This window comes from Quercus lobata, chromosome 5 (assembly GCF_001633185.2).
Source record: "Quercus lobata isolate SW786 chromosome 5, ValleyOak3.0 Primary Assembly, whole genome shotgun sequence".
Lineage (NCBI taxonomy): Eukaryota > Viridiplantae > Streptophyta > Magnoliopsida > Fagales > Fagaceae > Quercus > Quercus lobata.
This window is the reverse complement of record NC_044908.1, coordinates 8,033,840-8,056,856: the sequence shown is the minus strand read 5'-3', so window position 1 is coordinate 8,056,856 and position 23,017 is coordinate 8,033,840. Positions and strand designations below refer to the sequence as shown.

The following is a 23,017-nucleotide window of genomic DNA, read 5'->3' as shown; positions in this document are numbered from 1 at the left end:
TGTGATCCACAATTAAGAAAAATAATGAAATATATCATATTGATTTGAGGATTCTTAACAGTTATTTTGTGTGTTTTCTTTATTACATTGTTTTCCTTTGCTGTTTTCTTGTTATTTAATACATATATTCTTATTTGTTAGTTTTGCTTTTACTCAGCCAAAAGCTAAGTCTTTTTATCGAGGTTCTCACTTCAACTTGGGCCTTGGACACACTTAGCCTCTAAAGAAACATATGCCAAAACATGCGCACATCAGATATCACTCTCTCTCACAAAATTTTTTTTCACCTAACTATTTTGGAAGGCAATACCCAAGCAAAGCCATTTGAACTTGAGTTCCAAATCCCACAAGTCTTGTGCAAAAGCACTAAGTCTGTGAGAATTGGGGCCAGGATCCTCGTGGCTGAATCATTCTCATGAAATTCATTTACATATATGTATATGTATTAAAATGTATATTCTAATATAAGAAACTAACAATTATTTGAAGATGTGTATTGTATAGTGTATTCTTATATAAGACCTATAGAAGTAAGGGAAATGACAAAACTTCATTGCATAATAAGCATGGAGAAAGATCGTGTAGTTCAGAGAATCAGTATTCTGGGTTCTTACAGGCCTAGTATCCCTGGGAACCACGACAGTACGCTCGGGGTACCAAGTGAAGGAACTTTTTTAAATGTTTACACAATAAAAGATAAACCTCAAATACTTTATTTCAATCTCTTTCTCATTGTGAATATTATGAATAATTATTTTATTTGTTTCGTAAGAGTAAAATGTCATTTTATGACACTAAAATACTTATAATGGTATTTTATTGTTTAGGAGGAATTGCATTTTGTCTTGAGGAGTTTTATGTGACTTGAACACAACTTAGTTTGTAATCAGCCCCCATTTAACTGTGGTGAACCAAACCCAGTCCACTAAAACAACAAGTAAAGGGCACAGGATCCTTGTTTCTACTTGGGCCTGTGTGCTAAGAAAAAAAGCACCCACAAAAATATTGATAGACAAAAAAATAATTTCAATGATAGATTCAAATTATAACTAATAACAACTTACCACTTATGATTTGTTATAAAAATATCATGGACATAATACTTCTTTTTACTATAACTCTACATATATATATATATATTTTAATTATCAATATGTAGGTTAGCCTAGTGGTAAGGGTTTGGGCAACATGCCCGGGCATGGGTTTTAGTTCTTCCACTAGTACTATTTTATACTCCTTATATTCCATGTAAAGGTTGTTTACTTAAGGCTCGTTTGATATATTGTAATAGACCTTGTAATGTAATAGTTAATACCTAGGAATACCTATTCAATTGTTTGGTTGTATTTCTATTACAATAAATAGTTATTCCTTAAGAATAACTATTCTTTATTAAGATGACTGTAATAATTATTCATTAACCTCTTTAATAGCTATATATATATATGTATATATATCCCAAAATACCCAAAAATATTAATGCTCTATTATTCTTTGTTATTAATATCTCTCTCTCTCTCATGAATATTTATTTTTTCCTTTGCTTCAAGATAAAATTTAGAGAGATGCTTCGTCTACAACATTTTTACAACAAATCACAGGTAGTTAGTTGTTATTGGTTCAAATTTGAAACTAACACTAAGATTACTTTTTTGTAGTTCTTCTGACAAAAGCTACTGGATGAGTTTGAATTTCTTTCAATTCGCCTTTTAAAACCAAATAATAATAATAATAATAATACTACTACTACTACTACTACGAGAACAATTGCAAAGAACAATTTCCAGCAAAGCACTCTCTATCTCTCCTGCGACCATGTTCTTTTTTTTTTTACTATTTTAGTTTAATGTTTTTAACATGAAAAATTGCTACTACATTAGAACAATAATATTAATTATATATATTTTTATTTATATATAAATGATAAAAAAAAGAATATTAAGCCGTACTCATAAAATGTCTAAATAAAATAAATATTTTTTAAAAATGAGCATTTTAGGAAATTTGACTAAACATAACGGCATTCCACACTTTATCATAAGCTTTCACCAAACGATTGAATAAGAACAATTATTCCATTATAGCTCCACCTATTCCTTGTAGTGCTTATTTCTATTACAATGTAATGACCATTGCAATGTACCAAAATGTACCCTTAGCTTATTAGGGACTTATGGACTGTGGTTTTTTCTTTTACCCAAAAAAAAAAACTTTCTTTTTTCTTATTTGGTAATTTGATAGATAAAATAAAGATGAAAAATTTAAACCATAAATATTTTTGTTGAAATTATTAATAGATATTAGTTGAAATATAAATCTCTTGATAATAATTTAAAAAAAAAAATTATATATATATATATATATATAAAAGAAGATGTAATGCCCTCTTTAATTTATTTTTACCTTTTTAAGAATGAAGGTTTACTGTCTATTTTTTTAAAAATAAAAAATTACATAATCTCTCTCTCTCTCTCTCTTTTAACTAAAAAAATGGTATGATAAATAAGTAAAAAAGTTGTGGTGGTAGTGGCAAAAATGGAATTGAAGCAAGTCTTATCTTTATTTATGTTATCTTTTGTTTTAGCGGGAGGGAATGAAAAACGGTTGGATGAGAGAAACGTAGTGGTTCTATCAATGGCGGGTACTTCTACTACTACTTCTCCTCCTTCAACTCTCTTTCTCTCTCTATTTTCCCATTCTCAAACACAATGCAAAACACCGCAACACCCTTGTTTCAAATCGAACATCGAAAAGCGTGCTCTCATTCTCTGCTCTGCCAAGAAGAAACTCAGTTTTACTGATCAAATTCTTGACTATATAGAAGGTATTATGTACTCTGGATCATGCACCATGGTCTTAGTACTGTGCTGTGTGTTTTTTTTTTTTTTTTTTTTTTTAAGTACTAAACACCCAATGACCCAACTAATCTTTTAAGCATGTATCCAACTCCAAGTAACCCCACTGGGTTGATAATATGGTATTGTTGAACAATATGATATATATTTTGGTATGTTGTTGATTATGAATGAGTTTATTTATGCCTTTATCTATCTTTATGGACTTACTTTTGATGGGCCTAATTTGGAGATTAGGAAAATAATTTTGGTTTTGGTGTATATTAAAATGGTGTCAATGCTTCATGAGTAGTGGACTGTGTTAAAATGATATTACTCTAATTACAACTTTCCACTTTTAACAAGTTGTGAAAAAATTTCCATTCTAGCAATATGTTGGTGTGTTGTCTTTTTCCTTGAGTGCTGCTTTGGTTAGGAATGAGTTCCTTTCTGCCTTTATCTATCTTTGTGGAATTATTTTGGATGTGATTCTATAGTATTCTGAGATCTTTCTTTCCCCTTGTTCTTATCTTACTAGATTATTTTTTAAAGATTAGTATTGCATTGTAGCAAAAGTAATTTTTTCACTATCAAATTTTTTTTTTCCAACACTATGGTCGCACCTAGATAGGATATTCCACGAACTTGCTTGCCTGCATGTTTGTATGTGGTGAAAAATTTGCTCGAATTCTCAACTTTAAATTGTCTACGTGCGTGTTTGTATAGGAGGTCCCAAATTAAGGAAATGGTATGGGGCACCTGATCCCTTCTCTAAAGATGAATCCACTTTTGAAGATGATGATCAATCAGGTAGTTCTATAAATAGCAATTCATGGCTGTTTATCTCTATATTGCTTTTAAATTTTGAAAGATTGCTGATTCATGAATTATCCATTCGAAACACAGAAGTGGAAGAAGCCAGGGATGCAGTTTTAGTAACTGATGGAGATAGTGAGATAGGCCAGGTGTGTGTTGCCTTAATTTGAACCCAACTTCTTTTTGCTAATATATGAATGGCACAATGAACCTTTTCTTTCTGTTGTTAACAAGTGAATCAACATGAGCAATATTTTATTGCTTGAAAACATGGTATTTTGATTACTTTATGAGTTTCAAAATGCCACTTGATAACTGCTATCTTTATACTTCTATATGCTTATTACTGTAACTTGCACCCATATATATCTAGGCAATTGGAGGCCTAGTCAATTTTATATACTGATATACCTCACATATTCCGTGATGAGCATAACTTTCTGTGTAGTGTGTAGGCGTTTAGATTGGCTTACAGTGTATGAATTCTGAGCCTTGGTTTATCTAGCTTATGTAGATGGTAATATTGTCCTTGATTGTCAAAAGAACTCGAGTTAAAGCACTGGTAAAGGACAAGCAGGCTGCACTTGAAGCCTTTGGAACTTATGTTGAGGTGGGTGGATTTCTACTTTTGCTAAAATTACTTCTAGGAGGTCATGTTTATCTTGGCAGTCGCTTTCCCAAATCTTTCTTTTCATTTGAGAAAGATAGATTACGGGTTGTGATGTTCTATGCAGTCAATGGTTGGAGATGCAAGTGACAAAAAATTCTTAAAGAAAGCTCTAAGAGGGGTTCGCACAATAATATGCCCAAATGTATGCATATCTGAATCTTTCTTATTGATTTATGAATTCTATTTCATTGGATAAGCTATAATGACCATACAAAGTTGTATACTTATGACTTTATGAGGTTGTGTAGTTTGCCAAATGTATACTCTTTCTGACCCTTTTAATGCTTAGATTTGAATCCTCCATCTTTCACAACCCCCCCCCCCCCCCACCTTTTTTTTTGATAAGTTTTGGCTTCAAGGAAAAGGAAATGGGAGATTCAAACTGGTGACCTTAGCTTAATGAACCATGGTCCCCAACCAATTGTGCTATTTGGCGTTGAGTCTTCCATCCTTGTTATCTTTGTGATTCATGTTGTCCTAGTGCCCCTGGTCTTCTCATTTAATTAGCTTAAGTAAGCTTTCATATTGGAAAGCTAAAAGCTGACTTAAAAAATAAAAAATCCTTTAGGTGATGAATATGCCAAAACCAAAATCTTTATGAAGCTGGCATACACTAACACTAAATGGCAGAAGTGTCAATGTTTAAAATGGATATTAGATATGGTGCCACACTGCCATGGCCACAAAAGAGCATCCAATGTGCCACGAGAATTTGTCTCTAAAACATTTACAATAATCTGGCATTTAGATATTGGCATTTCCATAACAGAAAAAAGTCTCCTTGTTTCAGTGATTTTGTTGAAACTCAAACCATACAAGCTTTAGCTGTCCATGCAAAAGTCATATATATATATATATATATTGGTTATATTTGCAACAGCTTAATTATATAAAATTATTTATTCGTAGATTAATTGCTTCTCTACCACTTCAGGGCATTCCTATTATTTAAGGTCATCTTTCCTATCTACTTAAGTATTCTGTTTAATGTTTTGTCAGGAAGGTTTCTTATCCAATGTTGAGGGCTTGAAAGGGGTGCAACATGTAGTTCTCTTATCTCAGGTATCTGTCTTCTTCTTTGGTGTGCTTGTCTAAACATGAAACATCATCAATTTAAGTAAATTCTTGTTTGTTATTGTGGTTTGATAAGGTTGCAGTTGTCTGCTTATAGAGGTTCTGGTGGCATTCAAGCTCTCATGAAAAGCAATGCAAGAAAATTAGCTGAGCAAGATGAATCGTTGCTGATGGCCTCAGGAATCCCTTACACTATCGTCAGGGCTGGATTGTTACAAAGCACTCCAGGTGGACAACAAGGTTTTAGCTTTGAGGAGGTATTACTCTTCTCCTTTTACCATGAATAGGATAGAATTGAATCTATGGTGCTTGGTTTTCAGCTATGAAGCACGGGTGCGTTTCGGGACTCGGGTGCGGGTGCGGGACTCGACAATTTTTGAAAAAGTAGGGTGCGGGTGCGGCGGGACTCGGCGATTAAAAAATTATTAAAATTATTTTTATTTATATTTTCTATATATTTTTACTATTAAAATATTCTTAAAAAACACATTAATATACTTGATTCACAAAACAAAGAAAGAATAAGGCAAGAAACGCATCTGAGGTCAGAATTTCGGCCTCTCCGGCGATTTTCACGGCCGATTTCGGCCTGTTTCGGCTGATTCTGGCCTGTTTCGGCAGATTCCGGCCTGTTTCGGCCGTATCGGTCGCCGGCCGATATTGACTGATATGGCCGATACGGACTGATTTGGGCTGCGTCGGCGCTGATTTCAGCCGCGTCGGCCCGATTTGGGAGCTGCCACGTGGCGGGACGCGGCACGACGCGGCACGGATGCGCGGTCTGCGGCGTCCCTCCCGTGTCGCCGCGTCCCGCCGCGTCGGACGCGGGTGCGCTGGGCTGGATGCCGCGTCCGTGCATCCCAGGTTTTCAGTTACTCAAATCAGTTGTTTGGAAAAGAAATAATATGTCAGATTCATGAGGAAATCTTGCTCAACAGGCATTGCTGTGTTTTGTGCAGTCTCCTTACATACCTAACATTATTCACCATGCTGTTTCTAGTTTTTTGGACTGCGTTATATTTACTTCCTTTCTCTCTCAACAGATGATTATTGAGAAGCATAAGAGCAACTACCATTTTCTATGTATAAGATTCTTAAGGCTGTTTGCTCATAAGTCATCAAATAATGGAGCAAATTCTACCCACTATTAAAAAAGAATTTACTTATGAGACACAGAGACAGCTTCATGTGTTGGTCATTGCAATGTGTTTTAGGCTTTTAGCAGTGACACGATTGCTGTAGGAGACCTTTTTCATTGGTCATCAGGAAATTGCAGGGTGGTGAATTGTCCCATTTTGTTCTCTATAGCTTTAGGGTGCCAGAACTTATTGTTTCCATGGAGTCTTTCTCGAGCAAATATAGTCATCACAAAAACTGATTGTAGACATTGAAGTTATTTGGTTTCACTAAACAAAAGTGCTTTAGTTATTGTCCATAAGCATTTAGGCAAAACATTTTAATGTTATACTAAAGACAATCAATTATAGACCCTTCTCTTCATTTCTAGCCCAAACATAGACCCCCTTTTGATGCACAGAAAAAAGGAAAAATAAATCTTGTTTCTTTGAAGATAGATCATTCTATCAAACTTATTTCTTCAATCTGATCTCATGGGCCCTTGAAATTTTGATTCTAACTGAAAATTTTAGGGAATTGGCAAGCATCTGATGGATATTAACAAAATTACCTTACAAGATAACAATAATGAGGTCTGTTCTATTGCTGTTGCTGAGTATCAAACTTCATTTAATGTTCTTCATAACAGGGTAGTGCTGCGAGAGGAAATCTTAGCAAGGAGGATGCTGCCTTTATTTGTGTGCAAGCACTTGATGCAGTCCCACAAAGAGGATTTATATTTGAGGTTGGTAAACATATACTGAATCAAATTTATTGAATGAAACTGATTTGATTGGTCGAACTGTTGTATAAATGTGACAAATGAAACTCCTTTAATGCATAAGCTATAGGCAACTGCTTAATGGTTACCTTTATTATCATGTTGAACCATATGAATCAATCCTGCCTGGCATGTTTCATGCATTGGACCAGCCGTTTAGTTCTAGGTTCCGGTCTAACATATGGTCATATACACTTCTTTGAAGGTAAAACAACAAAGACAGAGTCATAGCTATGAGAAGTCATCAACAAATTGGTATATACTAAAACAAGTTGTAAACTAGAAAATAGTTTGAGAATATGTAGTCGACCCATTTCAAAGACAATACTAGAGCAGTGAAATGATTTTCTTGTCCACAATAAACAACCCCTTATAATTTATTTCAACCATGTTATTTTCTACTTCATTTTCTTGAAAACTGGGTCATCAGATGTTCTTTGCTTTTTGTGACTATAGGTGGTCAATGGAGATGAGAAGATTTCAGATTGGCAAGAGTGTATGGCTAGATTGATGGAGAAAGCTGGGCAACAGCTTCAATAATAACACCTAAACCATGCTAAAAAAATGTGCCAATCATTTATGTTTATGTGTTTTTCTTTGTTCTTGGCGGTGTTCTCATGAAATGTTTTGCCAGAGAAAAGGGCATTACAAGTGAGTTTGTTTTACACATGAACTGCATAACCATTAACTAGTAATGATTCAAAGAACATAAGTGTTAGTGCTAAATTTTTGATACCAAGCAGTTGCCAAAGCCCAACATAGATAAGTGTTCCACTCCTGTTTTGATATGTCATGCATAATCGTCTTTTAATGTCTCTATTAGCAGCATATGACATCTTAGAAATGTTACTGCACGATGTTTTGTGGAGAATTCTAAGAAGGTGTATTCGATCATAGTAATGGATGATTTTCTTCTTCTTCTTCTATTTTGTGTGAAGATTTCAACAGTAGTTTTTTATTTTTAAAGCAACGTAACAAGTTTTATTTAAAAAAAAAAAAAAAGAAGGAAGAAAGCCAACCTAAGTACATTGGAAATGTAAATGTACTATAGTGGCAAAACATCAAAAGCCCAAATTACAATGATCTAATAAAAGAGAAAGGGAAAAAGATGAACAAGATGGCAAAACTAGACTTTATACAAGGAGAGTAGGGAGGAAAAAAGACTTAATCTCAATAATAGACCGCTCACTGTTCTCAAAGCATCTAGTATTCCGTTCCCACCATATACACTGTAACAAACAATGTGGCATAAACGTGAGACCAATTGGGTGGAGACACCCACATTGACACAAACTCCCTTTACTCTCCTAAATCCTAATAATTAACAATATGAAAGGAAACAGTAATATAGAAAAAAAAATGTTGGTGTATGGAACAATCTTTACATTCCTAGCTGTCTGATTCTTCACTTCATATGGAAAGCAAGTCTTTTAAATCACACCTTTCCCTTTTTTATCACAAGCTCTTGCGATTCCCCAGATTTATGATACTGTCTTTTTCATTTTTTTCTTTTCAAATAAAATAGTGTCTTCTTTATTAATTTTTTCCCACATTGCTAAAGTACAACAAATACTTGTAATACACTATAGTAGCTGGTTAAAGATATAATAACTAAAAGAGATGCTATTGTTAAGAGGCCATTTGTCGAAAATGCAAGTAGCAATTTTTTTTTTTTGTTTGGGCAATTCGATAGTTGGGAAAAGAGATTTGAACCTTAAATATTTTTGTTAGAAATACTACGAGGTGTCAATTGAGTTACAAGACTTTCGACAAAATGCAAGTGGCAAATTAAAAGCAATTTTTCTCTTCATATGAGATCCAATTTGCTCAACTTCAGAGAGTACATTAACCAAAGTACGTTCAATTAATTATCTAATAATCCAATTAAACTTTTTCTTGCTGTAATACAATGTTGGTCAGCCATATTGCTAGCAAGCAAGCATTCCATTTTGCATTGTTTCATTGGTCCAAAGATACATCTATCTACACACAAAAATGTATCTTGGAGTAATAATAAAAAGCACTTATTATGGAGTGATCACTATAAATTTCAAATCCTATTATATCTATAAAAAAAAAAAAAAAAATTGTTTGAAGGATATTGATTGTGATTAATACAATTTAAAAGATAATTACACATGACTGGATAAAATAATTTATATATCTTGGATTATATAAAATATATATATTCAAGAAAATAATATATAAATAAATATATATATATATATATATAAACTAGCCTTTAAGCACGCGCTCGCGCACGTGCTCAGAGACTCTTCTATTTTTTTTTTTTTTGAAAAGATTAATAGTTTGCACCTATTATAATTTAGAATTTCTTTTTTTATTCTTCAAACAAATAAAAATGATAAATTTTAGAGATAAATAGTAACTGTATAGTGTGGAAGGAAGAACAGCCGCAAAGAGATTTATCCATTACACGCATATGCATGTTTCATGCAACCTCTTTTGAATAGTATGATTTAAGATATGTCCCACAATGAAACTTTATAAAAAACAAATTTGACCTACTTTGCCATTTATAGAAAAAAGAAAAGATTCTTTTTTCATCTGGTATTGTTATTATTATTATTATCATATTTATAATATAATACATTGTATATGTCAACTGTCAAGGCATATTATTATTTAATTTATCTAAAATTTATTAATGTGTATTTTTTTATGTTTTCTAAAACTCCTATTATATTTTAATCGGTAATATTTAATTTATTTAATTAAAATATTGATTTAAAATGTTTTAAAATGTGGGTTTTTGTCAACTTGGTAGATCAAGTTTTTTATCATCAAATAAGAGGCTTGAATAGAGTCTCTTATCAATGAATAAAAGACCTAGATACATCTAATCTACACACACACAAAAATGTATTTTGAAGTAATAATAAAAAGCACTTATTCTGGAGTGATCACTATAAATTTCAAATCCTATTATATCTATAAAAAAAAAAAAAAAATTGTTTGATGGATACTGATTGTGATTAATACAATTTAAAAATTACACATGACTGGATAAAATAATTTACATATCTTGGATTATATGAAATATATATTCAAGAAAATAATATATATAAACTAGCCTTTGAGCATGCGCTCGGGCATGTGCTCAGAGGCTCTTCTATTTTTTTTTTTTTTTTTTAAGTAAAAGTTAATAATTTGCATCTATTATAATTTAGATTTTTTTTTTAATTCGTCAAACAAATAAGAAGATAAACTTTAGAGATAAGCAATAACCATAATTGTTTTTTATGAGCATAATTTCTTTTATGAGCGTAAATTTTAGGAATTCTCTTTTTGAATTCAAAATGAAATTTATTATTTGGCATTTATGATCCTATTTCTAAATGAAGTTATCCTTCATTAATGAGGGTATTTTTGAACCACATAAAAATCTAATTGAAAGAGGATTATATCTATACTAAACATAAGAGGATTCTCCTCTTTAAACTAGACTTTTATGTGGTTTAAAAATACCCTCATTAATGAAGTGTAATTTCTTTTAGAAATAAGGTCATAAATGTCAAATAACAAATTTCATTTTGAATTAAAAAAGAGAACTCCTAAAATTTATGATTTTTTTTCAACTCTAAAATTTAGCATTTTTTATTCATTTTTCATCCGAATAAAGGTAAAACATCTCAATTTAGAAAATAAAAAAACTAAGAGAAATTCTAAAATGTATCCTTATTTCCCCTCACAGTCATCTTATTTTGAATTAATTTGAAAAGCCATGACATCCTAAAATTACTAATTCAAATGAAGAGTTATAGCTCTTATTTATTGTATATAAATCAGGAAGTTGGAATTGCATTTTCATAATAGATGTAACTGTTTAAGCTTTTCATTTGATTGGTAACATGTATTTAGTATAAATTTTTTAAATTATATATCTTTTTAAAGTAATGTGGGGACTGGCCCAAAATAACAAGCTAGCTGGGCCCAGACACGTCCGAGGACGTGACCCGTCTGAGGAGTCAGCGTGGCCCAAACAATCCTTATTCCGGCCCACTGGGGCAAAGAGAACATGTCCGAGGAGTAGTTTCTCCTCGGATAATGTAAAATCTGGAGTAAAGGTACATCCAAGCCACTATAGTCCATCTTCCAAATACGTAAAAAGGAAGGAAACTCAAAATATCTCAGCAAAGGCTGCCACCACCACATTAAATGCATTACAACTACTCTCCTGGCCGCATTAATGAGGAGAAGACCCCTGAACAGTGTTACCTTGGCTACCACAACTCACAAAGAATTGAGAGGGGTGTCTGATGGGACAGGTGCTCAAGTGGGGGTTTGGATGATCAACAAGTGTAAAGCCTAGATGACTGGAAAGGGCCTATATAATATGTAAAGGTTCCCCAAGAGAGGGGGACGGGAAAAAAGAGAGGAGAATACTGTAGAGGAGTTTTACTGCATTGATCTGCATCTATTAATCAAGTTTTTAGCCTGATCGTTTCTGGAGACCTTTCTACACAGTGGCATTTTCGTTCTTGTTTGTGTATTCCCTTAACCCATGCATCAAAACCGTTCAAACTAACTGAAACCGAGTTCTTTAGCCCATACTCTACCAAAACTCATTGTGTGGGACCTTTTGGACCAAGACTTGAGTGACAAGAATTGGGTCACCAAATTGTTCACTTACAAGTAATTTTTTTAATCTGAAAAATAAATTGTTTTTAATGACCACTAAGTTGCGTTGTTTTATTGTTGTCCTTTTCCTTTTATTATTATTATTATTATTATTATTATTAAGTTTATGTCTTTATCTTAAGTTTTTTTTATTATTCATTTATAATAGAGTAATTAAATTTTATGTTGGTTTGCAACTTGAATCTTTTTTGGATTTAGACTAGACCATAAACTAAATATATGTCATTAAGCACAAACGTAAACACACAATTAATGTTTGGTTGCATATTTCAAGTATTGTTGTTCATTCTTCTCAAAAAGAATATATATATATATATATATATATATATTTTATTGTTCAAAATGATGTGAAAATTATGGTTTAAAAAATGTTATGAAAACAAGTGTTTAAAGTACTCATACTGTAAAAAAATGTGTTTGGTACCATATTTCTAATGACATTTTTTTTAAATGGAAAAACATAACAGTGTGTTTGGTATGTACAGGAGTTTTTCTAGAAAAAGTGTAACTTTTCTGACATAAATAGTAAAATTTAATTATTTATTTATTCTCTTTCTTTCCTCTTCGTCTCATCTCTCTCCTTTGCAAGTCCTAGCTTGAACAAGTCACTGAATCAATGCAAACCCAACTAAATCAAAGCAAAATTACTATTTTTTTTTTTAGAAAAAAATTGTATTAATGAATCAAAGAATAATGAAGCAAAAGAAAAGAAAGAAGCAAGCCCGGTCTCCAGTCAAAAAAGAAGCAAAGGAAAAAAATTACAAGGAGAAAACTGGTCATCTAAACCCATAAAAAGGAAAATAAGAGAAGACCCAAAAACAAAAACCCATCAACTAGGATATTAAAATAAATAAATAAATAAATAAAATAAAAAGAAGAAGAAGAAGAAGAAGATTGCGTGCAAGAGAGAAAGAAAGAAAGAAAAAAGTAAAAAAGTAAAGAGAAGAAGAAGTGAGTGGCAGCGTACGCATGCAAGAGAAAAAGGAAAAGAAAAAGAAAGAAGAGGAAGAAAGAAGAAGAACAAATCTGTGGGTATTGTCAAATCTGGAGAGAGAAAAAGAAAAAAGTAAAGTAAAGAGAGAGAGAAAGCACAGTTGGGTATTGTGAAATCCGTGGGTTCTACATTTTTTAAGATATTTAAAAGTGTGCCATTGAGCAATGTTGTTCGATACTTGAAAACTAGTATGAGGAATTTTCTAAATTCAGTATAGGGGGTGTTTGTTACTGTTGTTTAAACAATAATTTTCAGTGTTCAAATAACATTACACGTATTTCCACACATTTTTTCACCCACACATATTTCCACAAAACAACAACGTTACAAGAAATCTCTTACCAAACAAGTCCAACATCCTAAAATCAGTGACATAACTCAAAAACTCTTAAAAAAACAGTACTACCCAAAGACAGAACTACACTGGGGCACTCGCTGGGAGGGGGGCATGGCCCCCTAGATTTTGAAAAATTAACTAGGAGTATGCATAGGCTACACAAAATTCTAACTTTTGACCCTAAATTGCATATACTTGCCCCCTTCCCCAAATATTTTTACAAATTGACCCATGAAATTTCCCAAATTGTTTTAATCAAACCAACAAAACAATTCATAAACCTAAATAATTAGAAAAACCTTTAGACAATCACAAATCCAGTATAGAAAAAACAAAATACCGACAAGATAAGTACAAATGACAAATCCTTACCAAAATAATCCTTTAGTGCAGCACCACCACTTTCATCTTCTTCTTTGGCCAGCTGCATCTCTGCTCTTTTTTTTTTTTTTTTTTTTTTTTTTTTTTTTTTTTTTTTTTTTTCTTTCTAAATTCCCAACCCTCAGACTTCAGTGCATGCCTTCTCTCTATTTTGCAAAATGATGATTGACAAAGGCACCTTGGAGATTGTGGCAAAGATGGCTACAACTCAACTCATTGTGGTTCTTGTGTTCAACATAAAGCCACATGTACTTAAAATTGGGTCCCACGGTACTATTTACACATTTAAAAATTATTTTGCTACAGTGTTTTCAGTTTTCAGCAATAAGCGGTATCCAAACAGACCCTAAGACTAGTTATGGCACATAGAGTGGTTTTGTGCTAGTAGATACTAGGAATATTAAGAAGAATAAACTTGAGAATATATTTATTTAGTTGATCTATTGGTCTGACTCAACTAAACTGATAATTGAGTTCAGGATAATGATGCTAGATTGCAACATGCTCATGGTTTGATTTCATCATATGTAGCCTTACATAAATAACACAAGTTGCTGAGCATGCAATGTATGTTGTTTATTATTCTTAACATAATTACATTCACAATATAGTTTTGGAAGCAAAGTGAAGACTAGCATTTCTTGAGAGCTAATTGTTTGACTAGGTCGTGTAGAGATTGCTCTCGCCTTTTGCTGTCAACCCACCCCACTTTGAGTCGGATTTGCTTGGTACTTTGCTTCAAACTCATGGTAAAAGATGGATGCATACGGCTGGCAAAAAAAATGCTTCTATCTCATCGGCCTTTTCATTACTGTAGAATTGCCAGATGACAAAATTCAAGGAGTGAGCAATCTGTTTTTAGTATCACTAATGGATATAGCTTTAGCCCATATCATAATCTGGCAAGAACCGCTGCTTTGGAGACCAATAATTTTACATCCATGTTTTTTTCTAAAACTTTGATATTGTCGAATGTGATTGTTTACTTACTACTTTTTCTCCATTACTTACAATTTGAAGGAATTTCTTCAATCCATTACATGGCAATTAACAAGACTATCTATGTGTATTAAATCACATGATTTATTAATTATTGAATGTTCAAATAGTGTGTAAAACACCTTGAACGTTTAGACCCCCAAATTACAAATTACCAATTCAAGCTTATTATCAAACAATGTATGTGCGGAATATGAAAATAAGCTAAAACAGAATTGATAAACCAATCTAAACCAAATAAAATCACAATAACAGCAGAAATTAAATGGCACAGATTAAGGGAAGAGAGATGCAAATACAAAGACAACACAACGATGTGTTATCGAAGAGGAAACCAAAGTTCTCGGTTTAAAAACTCACCGCCGCCCTCCAAGCGGTCAATAATCCACTAGAGAATGAAGTTAGGATACATTAACAGCAAAAGACCTTCCAAGTCTAATCTACCCAGTGTACCTAAGCCCTCCAAGCTTCTTACTCCAACGAGGTTACGCCGAACCTTTATCTTCTCTAGCTTACCAGATTCCGCTATAGCCCATAGCATCAACCAATATCAATTGGTCCCTTCCTAACTGCTTCCTAAGCACCAAATAATCTTCTTATAGATATGAGTATGGTGAGAAAAGGATTTGGCTAAATGTACCTCTCAAGGATGTAACAATGGAGAGGGTGAGAGTAGAGGAATTTGGAGAATCAAAGGATGAAGATTGTGGATGAGTCAATCTTGTTTTTCTCTAGGGTTTCTCTCTCAAAATTCTCTCTGGAAGCTCTCTACAATACGTGGGTATAAGGGGTATTTATATTGGTGTGTGTTTGGAATGTGAAAGGTCAGTTTTTCCCAAACAGAGTGGTCTGGTGACTTGACCTCGCGACTTGACTGAGTCGCGAGCTAACTGCCTGGCCAGACTGGAAGTTTTGTCCTATAGTGCTTCAGCTAGCGTGACTCTTCAGCTCCTCTACATGCTTCACACGTGTGCCTCCTTTGGCAACTTGTAAGCCGCGAGCCAGTTGCGAGGCCCCACTGAGTGCACAATTTTAAGCTTTTCTTTACACTCTCTCACACACTACCCTTACATGATTCCCACCTAAATACAGAGTTTCTAAATGTTGAATTATAAGCAAATTTGGTACGGAATAAAACCAACAAAATGGTTGATTAAATTCAACCTTACAATTATTTAAACATATCACATCACTATTAAGTAAGTCAATGACTTGATTGTGTATTATGACTAGAGGATGGCTACACGCCTACACACAATGTCATTCGAGACATCAATATATAAAATGTACTCCCCCCTAGGTCAAGGGTTTTACATGAAGTTGCCACTTATTTAATTTAAAAGGAAAAATAAGAAAACCTTCAATAAAAAAAATACTTTTGTTGTATTAATGTATATGACAATTTACATCAAATTTTGTAACAAAAATTTACAATGCTTTTTTGTCCTAGATACAATCTAAGAAAAGTAAATTAGATTGCTTTATTTCCTAGTTACATTCTAAACAAAAGTAAAATTGTATATACAAGAACATAGTCTAGAACCCTTGATCTTGGTTTAGAGGCTAATTTACGAGATGGGAAGGGATTAAGCACCCATCTCGCCCGGTAAAACCAGTCTCCTAGGTTAAGGTGGTCAATGTCATGTCTTGTCAAACAAATACAAAGAATATGTCATATAAACATGTGATTTGCAGGAATTGTAAACAAATATGTTTTAGGAGAATTTGACATAAAGAGAAACAAAAAAAAAAAAAAAATGAAACTTGTTAGATAACAATTTTAATGTAAAAAAAAATAAAAAATGAAGGTAATGGCATGTTCATCCAAGAGATCAATATAAACAAAGAATTCCTAGCCTAGACATGTTCATCTAAGCATGTGAAGGAAAAACAAAATTGTCATGTTATTTGTCATCAACATAATTGCAAAGAGAAACAAATAAAAATAAAACCTTTAAGCATATTTGATCATCCAAGCAATTATGAAGAGAAGTAAAGGAAAAACCCTAGACATGTTTATCTAGACAAAATCAAAATACTTTGACATGTTTGTTCAAGCATTTAAAAAAGTAAAACAACTACCTAGACATGTTCATCTAAGTATTAAAGAGAAAATTGTGTTTTAGCCTAGAAGTGCTCATCTAAGCATTCAAAAGAAAATTGTGTATAAGTCTAAAAGTGTTCATCTAATCATTCAAGAGAAAATTGTGTTTCACCTAGAAATGTTCATCTAAGCATGTAAGAAAAAATCAATAAGACACATAGGCATGTTCATCCAAGCATAGCATAAAAGAAGTGAATAATGATTTGTAAGCATTTATTCTAGCATGTATAAAGAATTAAAAAACACAATTAACTACTTACCAGCATAAATTAAAAGGGGAAAGTGATCACTTAAAGGGTTAGGGAGAAAGTAAGGAAATACTAAACTACAACCAAAGTAAGAACAATGGTTGCTCAACAACTTTTCTTTTCTGCTTTCTCACTAGCTCTCTAAAGGGAATTCAGGGTCCAAAAAATGGAAGAGGTCTTCTCTATTTATAGGGGAAGGGATGGCTTAGCTTTAAGGCTAAGTTATTAACTTTCTTCTGAAGCTAAGGGAGGAGATAACCTGTTTAAATGAGTTGAAACGGATTTGGTGTTGATCCCCATTTGAATTTTGAAAGGAAGTTGAAGATGATGCTGCACCTGCTTCGTATTTTGGCTCTAACTTTCTACTCAAAATTTGAATTGATTCAAAATTGGTGTTTTCTGAAAGGAAATTCAATTATCTACAGCTTTTTCAGAAATAAAGAAAACCAAATTTCAACGTTTTCCAATCCAAAAATGCATTTCAAATTGCTGCTGAAAATAGTAACGCTTTTTGAGCATTTTTGAAAATTTTCACAGGATGTATCTGTTTCTCTATCCAATTTATTTTTCAAAAAGCTTTCTTCTGAAGCTAAGGGAAGGGATAAGCCTATTAGATAAGCTTGAACAGATTTGATGTTGGTCCCCATTTGAAATTTTGAAAGAAAACTAAAGATGATGCTGAATTTGTGTTATCTTCTGCACTTGTTTCGTATTTTGGCCATAACTTGCTGCTCAAAATTCCAATTGATTCAAGATTGATGTTTTTTGAAAGTAAATTCAACTCTCTACAACTTTTAAAGAAATAGAGAAATCCAAATTTCAACGTTTTCCAAGCCAAAAATGCGATTCAAGTTGCTGTTGAAGATAATGACGTTTTTTAGCATTTTTCTGTTTTTTTGAATTTTTCATGGATCATATCTCCAAAATTTTTTTCGAAAGAGCAGATAAGATGCCATAAAGAAATTTTTTTTATTATTATTTCTTTAATAAAAATGAAATAAAATGAGATCCAATCAAAAATCACACTTAATTAATTTTAAATTAATTCTTGTGAGAACCAATCAAAATTAAGTGTTTAAAATAGGACGTGATCAGGCCCATCGTGTAAGCGAGCCATGATCATTGAAAATTGTTTGTATGATAACTTTTGATCAGGTGGTCCGATCAAAACCCATGACATACCATTATGATCGTTAGAACATCAAGATTTGTTTTGTATCACAAATCTAAAGATCTACCGGTTTGGTTAAATGCAAGTTGTAAAATTGGGTGTCTACACAATAGAAGATTGGTATCTAGAGGATGGCATATGTGAAAAAGTTGCTACCAATAGAGGCGATTGGTGTGACCTAAGGATGGCAACAACAAAGACCATAGGAGAATGACACCTTTAGCTGAAAAACATCAGCAAAAGAAAGCATCATAGTGATTGGAATACGTCACATAAGATAGTGTTGTGGTGAGGTGCATGAACAAGTTAGCAATCTTTTAGGAACCAGACAAAAACCTAACTCTAATACTACGTTAAATCCAAGAATACGTTACATAATTGAATGAATAACATGATAACCTATCAATGTAGAACAATAGTACAATGGAAAGTACAATGAGCCCAACTATGGGCTTGAGCTTGATGTTGTAATAGTAAAAGTGAGTTCAACCATAGAATTTTCTTCAATCCAAACGACCTATGTTAGGGGAAGTCCTTATATCTCTTTAATTTTTTAGGTAGCTAAGAAATGGCTTTTGTGGAACAGGTATCCTCTTGACAATCCAACCAACTAGCCAAGACACTATTGCCATTCCAATACATGCAGCCCATTCCCACCAATTCAAACTTTTTGTATCTTCAATCCACTTCAAATATTCTACCATGACCACCTGAAGGATTATGGTTATGGCAGTGATACTAAAAAACAACTTGTTGCGATGGATCCCTTTGAAGATGTTCTTCTCCATAAGCTTTCTTGCATTGAGTTGATTGAAGACTTGGCAAAGGACAAAAGTATTGAAGATCAAGGTATCCTTCACCTTCTCACACACATTGAATATTAATCGTCCTTTGAATTCTAAGGTTAGGATGACCACGATCTGATATAAAGCTTGGGCTAAGAGGTTTCTCCACATATTGTTGGTAATAAGTGGCATAGTCCAACCCATTGGTTGCTTTTCCATCAATGTCTTTGTAGGTTGCTCAGTTGCAAGAGCTAAAGCAACCAAGTTATGCGTAACTAGGTTCACCCATAATAACTGGACCCCTGTTAATGGTCCTTCATTAAAAAAATGATTGCCACAAAGTTAACAATGATAGTAGTAACATTCACAGTGAGTTGAAACTGAATGAACTTCTGGATGTTTTTGTGGACCCATCTTCCCCACCTTAAAACTTTGGCCATAGAAGCAAAGTTGTCATCCAAAATGACGATATCCGAGCTCAACTTCGCCACCTCCGTGCCATGAATTCCCATAGAAAGTCCTATATCAGCTTCTTTCAATGCTAGTGCATCATTTATGCCACCTCCAATGACTGTAACTATATGACCTTTTTGTTTCAAGCATTCCACCATTAGACTTTTGTCCGTGGGGGATGCTTTAGCCATGACACAAATTTTATCAACTTTCTCCATTCTCTCCTCTGGTGTGTAGTTTCTGAATTCCATGCCTTCAATAACTACTCCATTGACCATATCCTGACCTGGCCTGAGTATCCCACATTCAGTGGCAATAGCTCTTGCTATGAAAACATTGTCTCTAGTGATCATTTTGATATTTACACCTGCATATTGGCAATCTTCCATGGCATTCCTCACCCCTGGACAACATGGGTCTTTAAGTCCCACCAACCCTAATAGTGTCAAACCTTCTTCTTCTATTTTTTTTATTTTTTGTGTCATATTCTTGATCTTCTTTTGAGAGTTGCTTATGTGCAAAAGCAACACATTGGAGGCTACTAGCTTCCATACCCTGAATAATTTGCTCAAATTTCATCCTTTCATGATCATCCAGCTCTTTCATAATTCCAGAAGAATCATTGTATCTTGAACACATTTTCAGTATTATTTCTGCAGCTCCTTTCCAATGTACATGAATTGTGCTGTCTCCCATTCTCCTTAGTAGAACCCCACTTCGTCTCATGTGTGAATTGAATGCTTCAATAGAAAGAATTTTACAATTGTGCATCAATTGCTCCATTTCCATGTTTAACTCTAGAATAGCCCATGACAGAATGGCTTTTTCTATTGGATTGCTTAAGAACTCAATTTCGAATCTTGAAGTAGGCCTGTAAGCAGTACCAATTGTGTTCATAGCAACTCCTTCCTGGACTAATTCAAGAAAATACGGAGCAATTGATGAATAAGCAGCTGCATCAAAAGATTCCTTCCCTAGCCAAAACTTTGTCACCTTCATTTGATTCAAGGTGAGACTGCCTGCTATGTCAGTACAAATGGTGGTGGCAAAGCCCATGGTCTCAAGGGCAGAAAGCTTCCGTACCATTGCCTGATCAAGCATCATTTTTTTCATGGCATAAACATGTGTACGCTTCACAGCCAAAGAAAACCCTTTTGGGATCACAAGTTCAACTATAGTAGTTGCAGTAGCTAAAATTCGCATAGCTTTCACCATGTCACAAAACTTTTTCTTGCTGCCATGAAATTCTCCAATTACACATTCATCTGCTATATTCCCTGTGAAGTGTCGAACCAACAAGACTACAAGAGCTAGGAGAGCAATTGCCAAACCAACCTTACGAATTGATGAAGTGAGCTTGTTGAGCCGAACTTGTCAAGGTGTTTGTAATTCATTGGTATCATGAATGATTGAGCTCATCAACTCGCCCCATGTTGTGTTCTTCCCAACCGAAGTGACAAGCATTCGAGCATAGCCATCAACCATCTTAGTACCAGAAAACAAAAATGGATGACGGCAATTTACTTCTACGTGATCACTTTCGTCCTGTGTGATACTGGGTTCCTCCACTTTTAAAGAGTGCCCTTCTAAGAATAGACCATCTGCTGGAACTTGATCTCCAATCTTTAAGCAAACGACATCTCCAACGACAAGTTCTGAGATTGAGACCTTTTGATGCAGCCTAGCTCTCACAACTTTAATTTGGATATTGTTGCAGAGTTCGGATAACTTCTGGAATTGTTTGCTTTGCCAAAAGTTACTTATGGCAGAAATCACAACAAGAAATAAAGCAGCAATTAGGCTTACATCTTCGTCCCTTCCTGCTAGTGTTTCATTGTCAATCATGTCAAACGCAAGACATGGTACAGCACTAAGTAAGCTTATGATAATGGTAAGATCCTTGAACTCTTTTACTACAAAGTGGAATAAGCTCTTTCTTTGTGGTCTTTTATACGAGTTTGAGCCAAATGACTCACATCTGCGAGTAATGTCTTCATCATTGCCATGAATCCCAAATTCAACATTGGTTTCAAGTATGGATGCTACTCCATCAACCCCTCCAATATTTTGGAGCTTGTCAACATTTCTCTCTTTCACAAGTTCGGTGAGACTTGTTTGGTCAATTTTGAACCTATTGTCTGCTGGTTTTATTTCCAAAATGAGTGAAGACGAATTTTGTGAATCCTTAGTTGTTTTCTTATCGAGTGGAGAATTTTTGAAAAATGATAGGAGGGCTCTAGAACAATAGATGTAAACAAAAGCCGAGCGCCATCTCTTGTTAGCTGCACTAGGGGTGTTAGGTACATGACATAAAGACTTGTTGCACTCTATGTTTTCTTGGATAATGGTAGACATAGTTTGAAAAGTACAAGAGGATCGAAAGTAATAGAAGTAGAAATTAGATAATCTTTAAGAAAGCATGGAAGAAAGTGTTGGAAAAAAAGGCTTTTAGGAATGATAAATGAAGCGAAGGAGAATGAAGGTTTGGTGTACTTGTAATGCTAAATGAATAGATTAGTCATAAGAATGGGACTTGCAACTTGGAATAAATTGGAGCCTCACCACTTATATATACATATGAAATGTCTGACTGTCCCTTTATCTTTAGTATTGATAATATTATAATAAGAGCTAGTTTGACATTAGCTTATAAGCACAACTTTTAATCTTTAGTTTTTCTTCAACTTTTATGTACAACTTTTTAAAACTTCATTTTTTCCTGTATTTTCTCAGTTTTTCAAAAAATTTCAAGAAACAAATACACTTTAACACATTTTCAATAAAAATTTTTTAGAAAAAAGCTAAAGAAGCTGTTACCAAACGAATTCTAAGCAGATCAGTCTAAAGGTGAACATGGTTCTTTTATATATATATATATATACCTATATTAAGATGATCATTAGGGTGTCAGAAGACTAGAAAAACATTAGGAACGTAGAAGACCCTCCAAGCCGTAAAGGGAAAGGAAAAATAAGGTAGCATTCGCATTCTGTTTAAGTCCCTTTTTGGCCCTTCGTGTAATGAAGAGATATATATATATATATATATATATATATATGGATATAAGGAGTCAGAAGACTAGTAAAACACTAAAACAATAGGAACGTAAAAGAGCCTCCAAGCCGTAAAGAGAAAGGAAAAAGAAAGGTAGCATTCGCATTCTGTTTAAGTCTCTTTTTGGCCCTTCATGTAATGAAGAGAAATGGTGGAGTTGTTGATGTAGTTGTATATAACTATATATGCCAATTAAGCTTACCTGATGTAGTTGTCACGCAAGCAAACTACATCAGGTGAGAGATGAAGGCAACAGTGTAGTGTGGAAGGAAGAACGTTCTTCCTTCCATTACACGCATATGCATGTTTCATGCAACCTTTATTGAATACAATGATTAAATATATGTCCCACAATGAAAGTTTATAAAAATATTTGACCTAGCACGTTTGGATTGGGCGTTTTGCCCAATCCTGCGTTCTACGTTTTGTCTGTGGGTACCATAGTTACTGTTTATGAACTTACAAAACTTATTCAAACACAAATTTCTAATAAAGTTTGGGTCTCATGATACTATTCGCACATTTAAAAATTATTTTG

At 33.6% G+C, this 23,017-nt stretch overlaps 1 protein-coding gene and 1 pseudogene across 3 annotated transcripts; one reads left to right on the top strand and one right to left on the bottom strand.

Annotated features, from left to right (window-relative positions):
- Window positions 1-2,589: 2,589 nt before the first annotated feature.
- On the top strand, window positions 2,590-8,217 carry LOC115992762. Of its 3 annotated transcripts, XM_031116982.1 has the most exons (9): window positions 2,590-2,824; window positions 3,561-3,644; window positions 3,741-3,799; window positions 4,165-4,260; window positions 4,385-4,462; window positions 5,320-5,382; window positions 5,478-5,651; window positions 7,160-7,255; window positions 7,748-8,217. In XM_031116982.1, the coding sequence occupies exons 1-9, from the start codon at window positions 2,635-2,637 to the stop codon at window positions 7,829-7,831; spliced, it is 924 nt and encodes a 307-aa protein (XP_030972842.1). In that variant the 5' UTR covers window positions 2,590-2,634; the 3' UTR covers window positions 7,832-8,217. The 3 variants fall into 3 exon arrangements, with proteins under 3 accessions (XP_030972842.1, XP_030972843.1, XP_030972844.1); XM_031116983.1 differs by lacking the exons at window positions 7,160-7,255; window positions 7,748-8,217 and adding an exon at window positions 6,438-7,138; XM_031116984.1 differs by lacking the exons at window positions 7,160-7,255; window positions 7,748-8,217 and adding an exon at window positions 6,259-6,422 and having other exon boundaries at window positions 5,478-5,706.
- Window positions 8,218-13,365: 5,148 nt separating this feature from the next.
- LOC115989881 lies at window positions 13,366-21,780 on the bottom strand (annotated as a pseudogene).
- Between the last annotated feature and the right edge of the window lie 1,237 nt (window positions 21,781-23,017).